Source organism: Lemur catta, chromosome 8 (assembly GCF_020740605.2).
Source record: "Lemur catta isolate mLemCat1 chromosome 8, mLemCat1.pri, whole genome shotgun sequence".
In the NCBI taxonomy this organism is placed as follows: Eukaryota; Metazoa; Chordata; class Mammalia; order Primates; family Lemuridae; genus Lemur; species Lemur catta.
The window spans coordinates 62,205,919-62,220,908 of NC_059135.1; the positions used below are offsets into that span (position 1 = coordinate 62,205,919).

The following is a 14,990-nucleotide window of genomic DNA, read 5'->3' on the forward strand; positions in this document are numbered from 1 at the left end:
GTAACTAGGGAAAGAATGGCAACTGCCACCATGTCTCAAGTTCTGTTTCTATATTCTTCCCATTAGGTTTGTAAATGCAGAGGGGATGATCCTTAATTTTTATTGTTTGTATAATTTGTCTGTTTGTACAGACTTTTTTTTTTAATTTTTTGCATTGAATGGCAAGGTTTGTTGTTTTTCTTTCTTTCGTTCTTTCTTTCCTTCTAGAGAATTTGTAAGAGGAAATGAGCTTCCTCGTCCAATTCAGTATTTATGCTGGTCGCCTGTTGGGAGTAAATTAGTAAGTGTTTAAATTTTTGAAGTGTTTAATCATGTAAATAAAAGAGGAGCCATTTGATTTTGGCCTTTGTTAAATTTCCCTGCCTGAAAGAAAAAAAAATACATTCATGACTATTTTAGTGGTTAAAAATGGGAAGAGTTTTGATAAATTGAAACCCATCTGAGAATTCCGCAAAATCTCAAGCTCATGGATAGACTTCTTTAAATATCGCAGTCAAAAACTTTATCCTTATACTCAGCCAGAATGCGTTGTGCCAGAAAGCTCAGGAAAAATATGGTTTTCACAAGTTTCCCAGACTAGCTTCAGACAACATGAAATTTTGTCCAAGCTCTTATTTAAGGACTCTAAATAAAGATTAGATCTGGCTAGCTATTAATATTCAGAGATTTATTCAACTTTCTGTCAATATACATAACTATTTAGAGTTAATAAAACAGCTAAAAAATAGTAGACTTTATCTTCATTTGATATAGACTTTAAAAATCATAATTGATGTTAATGTGGGTTGGCTGTGTTTTTTGACCTATTAAAATGATATTTTAGCTGTGAATCTTTTTTGTATCTCGATTACCACTCTTTTCAAAGGTATTAATTAGGTGAATGATTTTTCAAAAATACAGCCTTAATTGTATTTATTGTGAAATTTCCCCTTATTGACTAACTTACCACCACTTCTAGGCATATGTCTATCAAAACAATATCTATTTCAAACAAAGACCAGGAGATCCACCTTTTCAAATAACATACAACGGAAGAGAAAATAAAATATTTAATGGAATCCCAGACTGGGTTTATGAAGGTAAGCTGTGTTCTTTTTCTACTGCTGCTGTTTTAGGCTTTTAATTTAAAATAATTTCATACATTTAATAAGGTTTAGATGAGTAGTATCTTATTTCAATGAATGGGAGCATTTGTGAAAGCTGTTGTTAGGTTATGAACAGGACGTACATGTTATCAGATGACTGGTAGAATTTATTTTCATAAACATTACTATGAAGTGATAGTAATGATTTGTATTCCAAAAAGTATTAATATATAGTCCTTAGGTGCTATGTTAGTACATTTTCTCCTGTTTGCTTTATCTTTAGAAAGAAATCTTTTTTTCAAAACTGAACTGTTTATGTTATAAACGGTTTATGTTTTGGGAAAATATTTTTAGTTTTTGATACTCTCTTGATTTTGTCCTTATTCTAGTTCATGTAGAATCCAAGACTTAACTGGACTTTAAAAAGACTTCTAGTCTCTGTATTTATAAAAACTATATATGTAAAACTGAACTAACTCTGTTTTGTCTTGTTTTTAATATCCCCCAGAGAGAAATTCAACTTTCAATGTTTATGTCACTCTGTAGTACAATTACAGTTCTCTCTGTTTTGGCTGGTTTAGGTGACTATAAAAAATGAGAAGCTGCCCTGAAGAGAAAGATTAATTATTGCTGACATGTTTATTATTGATTTAAAAAATCAAATTTCTGATTAATGTCAATTTCTCATAAAACTAATTGATGTTTGCTATGAGGTATAAGGTTAAACTATTCCTTTTAACTCAGATTACTTATTTTTTAATAACCAAAGTATGGCATATGTCACATCCACACTAAAAAAAATTATTTCAGTCAATAGCTATTTAAAAGTATTTAGAATGATTTTAAAAGGAAGATGCAATTTTAATTAACATGCTAGTATTTATTTTTCAGAGGGAATGCTTGCCACAAAATATGCTCTCTGGTGGTCTCCTAATGGAAGATTTTTGGCATATGTGGAATTTAATGATACAGGCATACCAGTTATTGCCTATTCATATTTTGGTGATGACCAGTATCCTAGAACAATAAATATTCCATACCCAAAGGTATGTTGAATACTTTTAGCAGATACTTTCATTTCCTTGTTGTCAAAATGAGCAACCATTATCGTGAACGGAGGTGGGATCAACAAGTTTGGAGGCTTCTTATCCTTGTGCATTGTAAGGCAAACATTGTACTGTGCTTTATTATTTATGTGGACATCTGTTGCTTTGGACATCTGGTTATGCTGGATGAAGTAGTCTTGCAAAATCCATTGCAGAATCTTTGAAAAACATATGGTCCAGATCATGGAGGAAAAACAAGCTTAACTTAATTTTAATTTTTTTCATATTTCATGCTCCAAATTCAGGGTAAAGTTCTGTTTTGCAATTCCCTCTTGAATTCTCATGTAAATGCAAACTAGAACGGAAAATACAAATGTTGAATTTGATGTTCCTGTCAGGTAGAAGCAGGCACAAGTTATGGTCTTTTTTGGATATACAAAGTAGGTTACATTTGTGAGCCTCAGTTTCTTCCTTGAGGGAATTAGACATGGTGTGTGCCCAGAGTTTCTTGCATATTTAACATTCTAGAGTTCTTATCATACATCCTTTTTATTCTGTCTCACGTCTGGAGAGAGGAGACCTGGATGTGAAGGAGGAGAATGGCCAGGTCCCAGTGAAAAAGCATTGCATCCTAATTCCAATTTAGACAAGAAATCTGAAAAAAGTGGAATCAAAGCATAAATTCACCCTTTGAACAAGGAATCAGATGTGACTTTGGAATGCAGTTTTTTGTCCTTTAGTCCTTATTGTTTTCACTTGCCAAGGAGAACACTGCCATAATGGTTACAGTGGGTCCCTGTGTGTGACAAGATGGAAGTATGTGTCATACACACGAGTGGATTCTGAAGCAAGGCAGAGTGGCTATAGATAGAGAAATAGAATTGCAGAGAGTCTACATTTATGTAAAGTCCTTTGAGAAAAGGTGACGGATAGGAAATGACTGTGTAGATAGGACGCCCGTCAAGGGCTGTGTGAAAAGTCTGGAAGCTGAGATGTTTGGAATTGAGAGGCCTGGTACTTGGGACCCATTGTGTAAAAGAATTTGGATCTTTGGGAGGGTCTGTGGAAGCAGGAAGAGATAAGGAAACCCAGAACCAAAAGTGACTGACACTGACTGGGAAACTGGGACCCAAATTCTCATGTTTCTTTGAGGATTAAAGTTACTGAAACATCTGGCATTGGATAGAGAGGTAGAACAATTGCAAAGCTAAACCTGGGGTGAAACAGGGAAGTCCTAAGAGAGACTAAACAATTCTTTGGATGAACTCAAACAGCAATGAGTCATTGAAGACTGTGTGTCTAAATTTTGTGGATTTAAATTTTATTACAACTGTTAAGATTCTCATTTTCTACAGTAAAATAAGAGAGGAACTCTAAGAAACTGTTTAGGCATGAGCTACACTATCATATAAATTTTCAGCATACAGTAGCACAGAATACACAAAACAAGAAAAGTGTAAAGCCCATGGACACTTTATTTGGAGGTGAAATATTCCTGATCTTTTGTGGATGGTAGCAGTAGTAATACAAGCAGCTAAGAGACTGACATTTGGTGATTATCCTAGACCAAATCATATGGCAAAAGCAAAAAATATCCTTCATTTATTTATTTTTTTCCATTCTCCTCCCAAACCAATCCCCCTCTGTGCTCCCCTTAGTACACAGAGATATGATGATTATTATATAATTATCTTAATAATGAAAATGAGAGAGCTCTGTCTTAGAAATCAAAAAAGAGAATATGGATCACAGAACTGCATTTTCATACTCAAAATATTTTTCCCTATAAATCAAAGCCTTCTCATTAGGCATTTAAAATATATATTTTCACTCTGGTTGCCACAACATTTGTAACTGCCTTGAAAGTAAAATTGAAATGAAGTTCTGGTCATGTTATAAATAGAATGTCTTCAACAGTAATATATTTAATATTATTAGCTTATAAAAATATATCTAAATTTCTAAAGTGTCTTTAAAACCTTGGTGATAATTAAAATTTTATGAGCTTCTATATCTCCATTTTCTTGGCAGGCTGGGGCTAAGAATCCTGTTGTTCGGGTATTTATTATCGATACCACTTACCCTGGGCACGTAGGTCCCACGGAAGTTCCAGTTCCAGCAATGATAGCTTCAAGGTAATTCATCTCAGATCCCTTCCAGCTTTTAAACTAAATTTTAACATTGAAATTTCTTAATCAGGGCTAATACTTTTTTCTAGTGAGTTTATGATGTGCATGCTATAAGCAAAAAGAAATAAGTAAATAAAAGTAGCATGCAAAGCTAAATACATACAAAATTAAAAATAACAAATAAGTTCTTTCAGTTGGCTTTTTAAAATTAGCTCTTTTACACATGCAAAGGTGATCACCAGGATCAGTCTAAGTGAAACGTTCCTCAGATGTACAGCTGTGAACTTGGGGGCTCACAGGCAAATCGTAAAAGTCATGTATGTCCTCCACCTTGCTGCATTCAAGTCTGGCCTGCTTTCTCTCAGTCTAGGCTTTGTGGATCACATGTGCATGATAAATAAGAGAAGAGAAGCTAACCCTCTCTCAACGTTAGCGTTTTTCACTAGGAAGCAGTCTGTTCTCAACTGTTTGGTTGAAGAGTTGTCTGTTTGTGGATTAACTACCGGCAGACAGGGATGTGACGCATTCTCACTCCCCCACCATGGGGTCCCATGTAGACCTTGTCTGATTAGCCCTGACCGCAGCAACCTTCCCGCCCCCTAATCAGTCCTCTGTGGTCTTCTGGTTGAAGTGGATACGGGGAAGGAGTCCCCGCGCCCTGACCACTTCCCAGCACCCAGCGGGCCAAGGCTTGGGTCTTCTCCCCCTGCCTCCTGAAGGAGAATCAGCCAGGGCCAAAAGATTGATCACCAATAGGGAAAACAACGCCATCGGAGGCCTCAGAGGTCACTGCTGGGCCTTGCCAAGTGAGCCCACTCTTAGATAAACAAAATTGACTTTAAATTTTTGAAATATCTCCAATTCCCCACCCCAATCTACTTGATGAAAACTTGACTGATACATCATTTTTTTTTAAGTGTCATTCTCCTTAGGGGGCAATGGAATGGTGGAAAGAGCACAGTATAAGGAGTGAAGAGGCTCATTTGAACATCTGTGCAATATTAACAATATAATAGGAACAGCTAACACATATTGAACACATTATGTAGTAGGCGCTTTAAGCACTCTCAGCCAATTTTCACAGCAACCTTTAAAATTGGTGATATTATTATTCCCATATCAAAATGAAATAGTTAAGCAACTAGTAGGACATAAAGCCAGAATATGAGCATGAGACCCCTTCCAGCTCTGTGGTTTCTTTTACACTGATGTCCAGAATTTTGTGATTCATTTTACATTGATGTTCTCTGTCTGCAATGGCTAAGTAATCATTGCTGGCATTCATTGGCATCTAGTATGTGCCAAACATTTGGGTTACTTCATATACTTCACAAGTGATTACTACACTAACCTGAATTTCAATACCTGACCTACAACTCAGCTAAAACTCAGCTTCCAACACCAACTCACCTGGTGACAAAGGTGGTCTTTTCACCACACCTGGTTCTTTCTCAACTAATTAAAAAGTGAAAAGTTGAGTTTACTTGTGCAAAATACCCAGTTTAATGCTTCTGTCCCCCCCCCCCACTCATTGACCAGTAGCTTTGACCTTATGTCTTAAATTCTTCTCTAAGATTTAAAACTCCAAAAATGGGGGGAAATTTTAAGTATGAAATAATTTCATTAGATGAAAGTACTCTAACAGATATTTTTTAAAAAGTCAACATATATATTTGTCCTTTCTCTCCAGTGAAAAGAAAGTTTTGTCTTCTTTACCTATGGAATAAGTATTCCATAATAATAAATTATATCTCTTAGAAAACAAAAATTAAGAAATTATTTGAATGTGAAATTGGCTTATGGTTGTAACTGTGTTTTGATTTATTTGCAGTGATTATTATTTCAGTTGGCTCACGTGGGTCACTGATGACCGAATATGTTTGCAGTGGCTGAAAAGAGTCCAGAATGTTTCAGTCTTGTCTATATGTGATTTCAGGGAAGACTGGCAGGCATGGGATTGTCCAAAGGTAGGATACATTAAAGCCATACATGTGTATTTCTGAAGATGAATACACAATAGCGGGGACTCATGTATAGCTATTAATAACATTTTATATTTTAAAGCCAGAACTACTGCATTCAACTCCTGATTGCTTTGCAAAAAAGCACTGTGTATTCACAGGTCCATTACTTTATTAAATAAGATACCTCTTATTTTTTGAATGACTTAAGCCTTGAAATTGAATAGCAAAAAAGACTAAATGAGACAATGTGACATTGGAAAAATCAGGTACCTGTCTCTCAATTAGGATGGTAATCCATTCTTTTGAGATTATAATGAGATTGGCAGTAAAAAAAAAGAAAAGGAAGAGCAAAATAATGAAGACGAAAACATAGGATGGGCCTACAAGGGAAATAGATTTGTTCCATAAAAAAGAACCAGAGAAAAAAATACAAAGATGTTCTATTCAGTGTCAAAAATAAAAAATAAAAATCCCAAAGGAAATGGATATTATTTCTAAAAAGCCACATATTCCCATTTTAAAATCAAAAGTGAATAACTGAAAACATGACATGAAATATTAGATCAAATTGTCCTGTTACCTGGTTATCTTAGGAGAGTGCCCCATTGTGTGTTAATGGTTTTGGGGGGTGGGGAGAACGTCCTCTTGAAAACTAGGCACAGATTTATTGTTGAGTTTCAATTGTTTCTATTGCTCAAATCCAAACATAATCTGTTGAATTAATGAGTCAGAAAAATTACTTCACTAATCTAAAAGCTTTAAAATAAGCCTGTTCTTAATTACTTGTATTAGAAACTAAGACATACAAAATGTTTTCTTTAAATAGGAAATTTGATGGGTACATTTCATGAGACTTCTAATTATGCAGGAATGTTTCATTAAACCAAATATAGAATAAACCTATTTTATAAAGTAAAAAGAAAAGCAGAGCAATCAAAGTAAATCACTAAATTCCATCTAGAAATTAGGACATTATGTTTTGCAAGGAAAAAGTCATATGAATCTGTTTGGAAATATATCAGGACTATAATAGTCAACATTACTCAGGCTAAAAATATTTTTTTAAATCACTACTGTGTCTGTGAGAGGCTTGACTAATTTTGATGGAATATGCTAGAAGCTTATTTTTATCTTATATATATTTTGATATACAAACCAGAAGGATTTTGGCTTTAATGCAGTATCATAGGCAAAGAAAGGACAGACTAATTTTGATTATCCTAGTTAATTAGAAACTATTGGTCTGATTAGTCATCTTTGGTTGACTATATCTTTAATGTTTTTATTGAATCTAGGTATTAGGAACTATTGCTTTAATTTTATTAGTTTGAAAACTATGAGATGTGTCATTTAGACACCATTTTTAGCTCTTAAAACTAGGAATTTAAAATCTGTGATTGCTTTGGAATCTGAAATTCTAATTTATCAAAATCTGAGACAACTTTAATCCAAACTGACAGAACATTTAAGATGCTCATTCAATGAGGTGTGGAAGTCCCTGGAATATAAACTTTAGTTTTACAGCCAGAAAATGGTGATTAAATTTAGAATATCATGTTTGAATAACCTTAGGATTTCTAAACACCTCTGTTTCAATATAGTCTGATAAATACATAGGACACATTTTCAGATTTGAGAACGACTGTGGAATTTTCCAGCAAAACGTCACGACTAATGTGTGCGTGTGTGTGCAAATACAATTTAAAAACAAATAATGTTTAAAGATTAAGTGACCTAGCAATATTTTATTCATGTTGAGAATCATACTCAAAACAAAGAGGCCAAGGAAACTGGCAATAGTTACTTATAGTTACATTAGTGAGATTTAGTAAGAAATTCATAGTTAGGGGAAGAAACATCTTTCATATTATTCTTCCTCCTCTGAACAGGAGATTAAAGTTAATTTTATCTTTATGCCTAAAAGTAATAACCAAAAAAGGTTCACTACTTTTTCAGCCTTGTCTTACTTGTTCTCTCTGAGGCATTGTCCTATCCCTATAGGAGAAAATTCAAACTATGTTCTTAACATTTGTTATTCCCCTCCCTTCTAGGACAGTACATCCTCTCATGGCTCTCCTTCTACTTCATTGACTGTTCTTTTCCTTTCCAGCTCTTCTTCTGACTTCTCTAGAACTCTTATTATTCTCCAAGTTTATATATTGGCAAGGTAGGCTTACTGCTATAACAACAAAAAAAACCTCCGATAATTCAGTGAATTAATACAGTAGAAATTTATTGCGCATTCATGTAACCGTCCGATAGTGAGTCCAGGTAAGTGGAGGATGGTGAGGGGTGGGAGATGGGGTACTCTGCTCCATACAGTCATTCAGAAACCCAGGTGGTAGCATTTCTGCTAACTTTCATCCAGGGGCTTCCAACACTATTCCAAGGTTATTCAACTTGAGCATCAAAATTCAGCCGAGAGGTGGAGAAAAGTACGGAGGAGGATAATGTATGAAAGGCTTTTAGGGACTAGGCTTAGAAGTATCATAGGTCATTTCTGCTCACACACCACTGGCTAGAACTCATCAAATGACCGCATCCAACTGAAAGAGAGGCTGACAAAGGCAGCCCAGCTGTGACCCTGGCAAAAGAGGAAACGATCTGCTGATTATCCTGCTGTCTCTGTCTCAACTCTCTACCTGCTCTCTTTGGGTGATTTTTATCTATATCAGAGCTTTCTGCTACCACTTGCCAGTAACTCTCAAATTTATTTCTGAGGATTTGAACTTTTGAATATCTGTGACTACATCTTCTCTGTTCCATCCTCACTACCACTACCTTGATTCAGATCTTTACCATTCTTTCCCCCAACATCACAATAGCCTTTTATTAATAATTGGTCTCCCTGCCTCCTTCCATCTCACCCACTTCTAATTTGTTCTGTGTATCGTGCTCACAATTATATTTTCTAAATTGTTTATTTGCAATCCTTCAGAGTATCTTGTGGATAAATATGCAACCTCCCTTGCCTTCTGACTCTTCCCCGTAGTCACCGTACACTTGGCCACACTGAACCCTCTGTGGTTTACTAAGCCGGTCTGTTCTCTATGCTATTTGTTCTGCCTTGAAGGTTCTTTTTCTAATTATTTGTCTAGAAATGTCTATTCATCCTTTTAGGTTTGCTAAATATGTGTTCAATAAATGATTGACTATATTTTGCTAAAATATAAATCTAAATAAGATTCCGTACAAATTTTAAAATTTCTGGCTACTTCATAAGACTGAGAAAAGAAAGAATTTAACCTAACCTCCACTGTGACAGTTCCTTTTATCTACACCACACCAAGTGCTTGGGTTATGCTGAGCTTCACAGATATCATGATAATTCCATGTCACTGCTAACCAGAATTATTAAAGATGCTACAATAAGATCCAACACTTAGATAACCCATGTGTATGCAATAGCACTCTTATATAAGATTTTTAATATATTCCTCTTAAACTCAAGTTTGAAGTTAGATGACTAGTATTAGTACATTCTGACCAGGAAGCTTAACTGCAAATGTCCAGGTTATATTTAGGTAAAAATATCCTCTTAACACTATGTTTAATGTGATCTTTTGTCTTTTAGACCCAGGAGCATGTTGAAGAAAGCAGAACTGGATGGGCTGGTGGAGTATGATTTTGCTATCTTTTACTTATTTTTTAATAAAACTTGTTAGATTCTCAGTTAACAAAGGACTATTTGCAATGTACCAAACCTGGTGCTACTTGTTTTCATAGAAAAAATATCAAGGTGAAAAACACAAAGGTAGTCATCTCTTCAGTGATTTTTTACCAGTCAGTTTCAATGTCTATATTTTTATAGAATTCTCTTGAGAACAAATCATATCCCTCATGTCCCAACCTTAACTTTATCAACTGACTCCTTGATATCTGTAACTAATATTACTTCTTAAACAAATATAATAATTATTTTTCAAAAGAGAACATAATCCCCAATCGCTAAAATGCTCTTAATAATTATTAGCCATCTGAATCTAGGAAAAATAAATACATTGGGTATTCTTGTAATTTAAGGACAATCTACCTCATATTAAATTTCATATAAACTGTACTGAATTTCATATATGTATATTCATTCCAGTATTTAAGTAATGATTTGATATTAAATAGGAAAATATGTATTTTGTTACAGTTTGTGATCATTTGTATCTGGAAGTTTTGGATAGGTTTATTCAGTGATTTATGAGGATTTTTAGTATAAAAATCATGTTTGAGGGGAATATCAATTGTATTTTATATCCTATATGAAGAACACAAAATAGAACAGAATAAGTGAATGTTTTGTGGATGCTGCCACTTACCACAAATATATGATTGAATTCAATTAGCATTTGAGGGGAGGGGCTACTTCTCTGAGATTTCATCACATTATACAAAGAAAAAGGAGAGGAAAAGAAAATGTCTCTCAAAGACACTACCTTGAGTATCTGTACACATTTATTCTGAAAATGCTGCAGTGTTCAAAACACTCTGAAACATGTTAGAAAATGCATCTTTTGAAAGCTCCTATTTATAAATGTCTTGAAGTCAAGTGCATCTTAAGTTTTGAACTCTGTATTGCACTGACCTTGTGTTCTCAGCAAATGTGAGTTGGATAAATAAATGAATGAATAAATGAATGAATAAATTGCCTTATAAAGCTGTAGAAGATTTTTTTAAAAAATATCCTCACTGAGGGCACATATGTGCCCTTAGAGAGAAGAGGAGATCCCTACATTAAATCAAAAGTTATGCCATACTAAATCTAGAGAACTAATGAATTAGTTATCTGGGATATGTGATTTTGTGCCAGATCATTTTAATATCTGTAGTTTTAGAATTATATTGAAAACTATTTATTTTTCTTATGTACTAATTTCAGTCTCTTAAAATTTATCCAATAATCGATAAACCTTCTAAATTCCAAAATAGGAATTATCAAAACTTCTTTGCAATGACAGCTTTCAAGAGTAAGCTCACAATCTCCCAAGGTGCTTGCTTTGAAGGGGTCATTAATTAGATTTTGTAAGTTCTGAAATGCCTTTTGAAAAAGTCAGGCCACAGCTTTATTCAGCCATAACCTATATGTCATGATATAGCTTCTTTTGACCTACAATCAGTGTAATGACTTAATGAAATTAACCAGAAAAAAACCCTAGAACTGTGTATGTATTTCAGACATTTGTTCAAATAATATTGATGGGATCTTTAGATAAAGTACACAGGCTAGTCATATTATTATCAGTTTAAAAAGCAATTTTGGAGAAGTGATTCCTTTCTAATTTATCAGAGATTTAAACTGAAAAAGACTTTTGGAAATCACCCATGAATTAGAAAATGAGATTAAATGATTCGCTAAAAGTAATTGATCTCTTAGTTGTAGGCGCACAATTAGCAAATAGGTTTCTTGAAAATTTTACTTTCCACTTTCCTTCCTCCAGCACTGAAACATTCAGTATCTTAATTTGGGATAAATAACTTACCTTTTTCTTTGGTATTCCATCAGAAAAATAACAACAAATTCGCTTTTAAAATGTTGCTTTTTTGCCCTGTAGAGAACAGACAAAAAAGGAGGACTTAATCAAAGAATTTAATTTAATTCCTTAAATTTGGAGAACAAACACTGCAAGCATAATGCTTTGGCTTCAAAGTCACACTTAAATTATTTTAAAATAATTAAACCATACTCTACACTTTCTTTAGGTTGTCGGCAAAATCTCTTAATTAAGAAAAATGAATTTTCCACTTGATAATTGAAAACGTGTGCTTTTGACTGAGTGTGGACTTAGTTTAGGCATCAACGTTAGGTCATTTAACCACTATGGCAAGATACTAGATGGAAGTAAATAAACTTACCTTCCAAGTAAAATATTTTAAATGGCTTTGGACTTCATATACAGATGAGTAATCTATCAGAAAATCTAAGCATGATAAAAAAGACATAGGAGCCTTGTTAAAACTCAGCACAACCTAGTATGTGTACTTAGCTAGGGTCCAGGTGTGACTTGCTGTAAGAAGCACTTAACTCAGAATGCATTATGGCCTAACTTCGGCAAAATGAATGCGGAAATATTTCACACCCTCTTTACCTCACCCAAGTTACCTGTTCATCTAAAGCAGCTGTCTTCAATGTGTGCACTGAAAGGAGAAAAGATAACAGTCTTTGCTTAGCAGAAATACTCTTCCTGTTTGCCTGATTCTAATATCTTACAACATAACACTCTGCCCTATCACTTTTTTTTATTTTCAATGAAAATGAAATTTTAAGTTTTAATCTAGAACAAAACCCTTTTAAAAGTCCCTTAACTAACTGACTGCAGGTTTGCAGAGGATTTATTTTTATTGTGGTATCTTAAAAAGATTGTGACCCAAGTTTTATTTTAGTGATTAAATCAACATAGAACCAATTTTTCTCTTTTACACTGAGGAGTAAGACAGTGACATCGTAAAGAGGTTACTACTAAGTACATATGCTATCATTCAGCTAAGAGGGTAAACTTTCATTTTAAAATAAAAGAATGGTTTTTCCAAAGATCTATACTCATGTGGAAATTCCATTCACAGAATTGCTAATCAGAGTTTCCTATTCCTGAGCCTCTTGGTTATTAATTTCACTTAGAGGCATTAGTCTCAATATGCAAAATCCTACCAAGGTTGGTCTTATTAATGAAACTAATGAAGAAATTGTGTAAGGAGATAGCAGTTTCTCGTTATTTCATTTTCCATTTTGTTAAAGATTTGTTAAAAGAAAAACTTCATATGAATTAAATTTAGCAGAGTTGATTTGAGCAAAGACAATTCATCAATCAGGCGTCACACAGAACCAGAAGGGGTTCAGAGCTCTGCCCAGCAACGTGAGCAGCAAGCTTTAACAGGCCAAACACAGAAGCAAAGTAGGGAAACCACCTGATTGGCTACAGCGAGGAGTCAGCCTTATTTGGTCATGGGGTAATGATGTATTTGCCTTGTTTGGGCCTGGTGTGATAAGTTGGCAGCCAGCGATTGGCTGAAACTCAGCTGTTTGTTTTATTCCTAGTTAGGTTGCTGTTTATTATGGTACTAGGTCAGGCTGTGATTCATTATGTAGGAACTCAAAGTATAGACACAGCCTCAGGCTAATGATCTCCTACTTATTTAACAGATTTATTGATTCTAGGCCAATGTGATAAGACTTAGGACACGGTATTAGTTTCCCAGAGCTGCTGTAATAAGTTACTGCAGACTTGGTGGCTTAAAACATCAGAAATTTATTCTCTCTGCATTCTGAAGACCAGTAGTCTGAAATGGTGTCAGCAGACCGTGCTCCCTCTGAATGCTCCAGAGGAGAATCTTTCCCTGCCTCTTCCAGCTGCTGATGGCTTCTGGAATTCCTTGGCGTTCCTTAGTTTACAGCTGTTTCACTCTACTCCCTGCTTCTGCTTTCACAGTTTTCTTCCCTGTGTCTCACAGTGTCTCTTTGTGTCCTCTGCTCTTCTTATAAGACACCAGCCGTTGGATTTAGGACCCACCCTAATCCCATAGGTCTCAATTTTTGCCCTGATTATATCTACAAAGACCCTATTTCTCAATAGGGTTACATTCTGCCGCACCAGGTGAAACTGAATTTGGGGGAAACCTCTGTTCAGCCTACTACACACACCACATGAAATATGTTGCATTTTAGTGTCACACAATCATAATTATTTTGTGAGAAATAATGATCAATTTTATCAAAAAGTCATCACGTATCCGATCACACCCGGGGCCCTCATTAAAGGCGCCTGCAGTGACTTCCCCGTTCTCTTCTTGCTCCAAAATGGATCTCAGATTAGTTCTCAGAAGGATACATGTCTGTAGATAAAGGATTCTGGCAGCTTTTTGTTGTTGTGTCTTTACTCAGTTCTAAAAGAGCTGAACATCTTGCTTCACTGTCATATGGAAGGACACCAACCAAAGAGAGCTGGTTTTAAATTATTTGTGGGAGTATCTGTTCTGCATGATGTAGAATAGCTCTTTCCTCATGTAATTCTTTTACCAATTTGCCATCATTTTATTTCACCAAACAATGACCAGAGGGGTAAAAAAAAAAAAAAAGATGGCAAATGTAAAACCTGTCAATTTATATTTATATTTTTAATAGGAGAAACATGAAATTATTGGCTAAAATTTGACAGAAGGACATTTGCAGAATTTCTGTTATCTGTACCATTTAGAATGTTCAGATGTGGCTTGTTCTGTTTCAAGGCACCCTAGAGTGTCTGGCACTTCTTAGGTAATTAAGTGGTTCCCAGCAGGTGTGCCATGGAGTCCCCTGGAAGAGGTCAAACTAGAGCAATGAGACAAGTCCGCCTCCTGAGCTCAAGGAGTAAAACCCTCCCATCATGGGCAACAATTTTCTCTCAAGTCCAGAAGCCCCTCCCCACCATTAAAAATTGTGGTTAGCAGGCCGTGATATTTTAATCTTTAAAGTGTCTTCATTGAATCATTGGCATTAGGTGCTTATATCAGACACATCAAGAATTAAAAGGTCTATAAGCCTTACCAAGAGTCACATTTTGGTCAAATATCTCATTTTAAGGTTTGGTTTGGTTAAATACCAATATCCATTTGTTATTCTTTTAACTCTGTTTCAAACCACATAACCTCAGAACATAGAAATTTAATCAAATTAAACATTGTAAATCCAGGGATGTGCAGTCGCAACCAGGCAGTCGTCGGAATATGAAAGTACCTGTCAGAACGACTAGAAAAGCTGTTCATCTGAAAGCATGGAATTTCAGATGTGAGTGACGGAAGACA

General features: G+C 34.9%; 1 protein-coding gene across 1 annotated transcript in view; it reads left to right on the top strand.

The window, feature by feature from the left end:
- The window catches only part of LOC123643399 (fibroblast activation protein alpha), a 67,952-nt gene that overhangs the window by 21,133 nt on the left and 31,829 nt on the right, over positions 1-14,990 (top strand). Inside the window, exons 6-11 of the mRNA XM_045558913.1 lie at positions 208-280; positions 959-1,079; positions 1,977-2,131; positions 4,163-4,266; positions 6,092-6,227; positions 9,799-9,843. Of these exons, the coding sequence (XP_045414869.1) occupies positions 208-280; positions 959-1,079; positions 1,977-2,131; positions 4,163-4,266; positions 6,092-6,227; positions 9,799-9,843 (634 nt within the window). The remainder of the gene's footprint in view (positions 1-207; positions 281-958; positions 1,080-1,976; positions 2,132-4,162; positions 4,267-6,091; positions 6,228-9,798; positions 9,844-14,990) is intronic.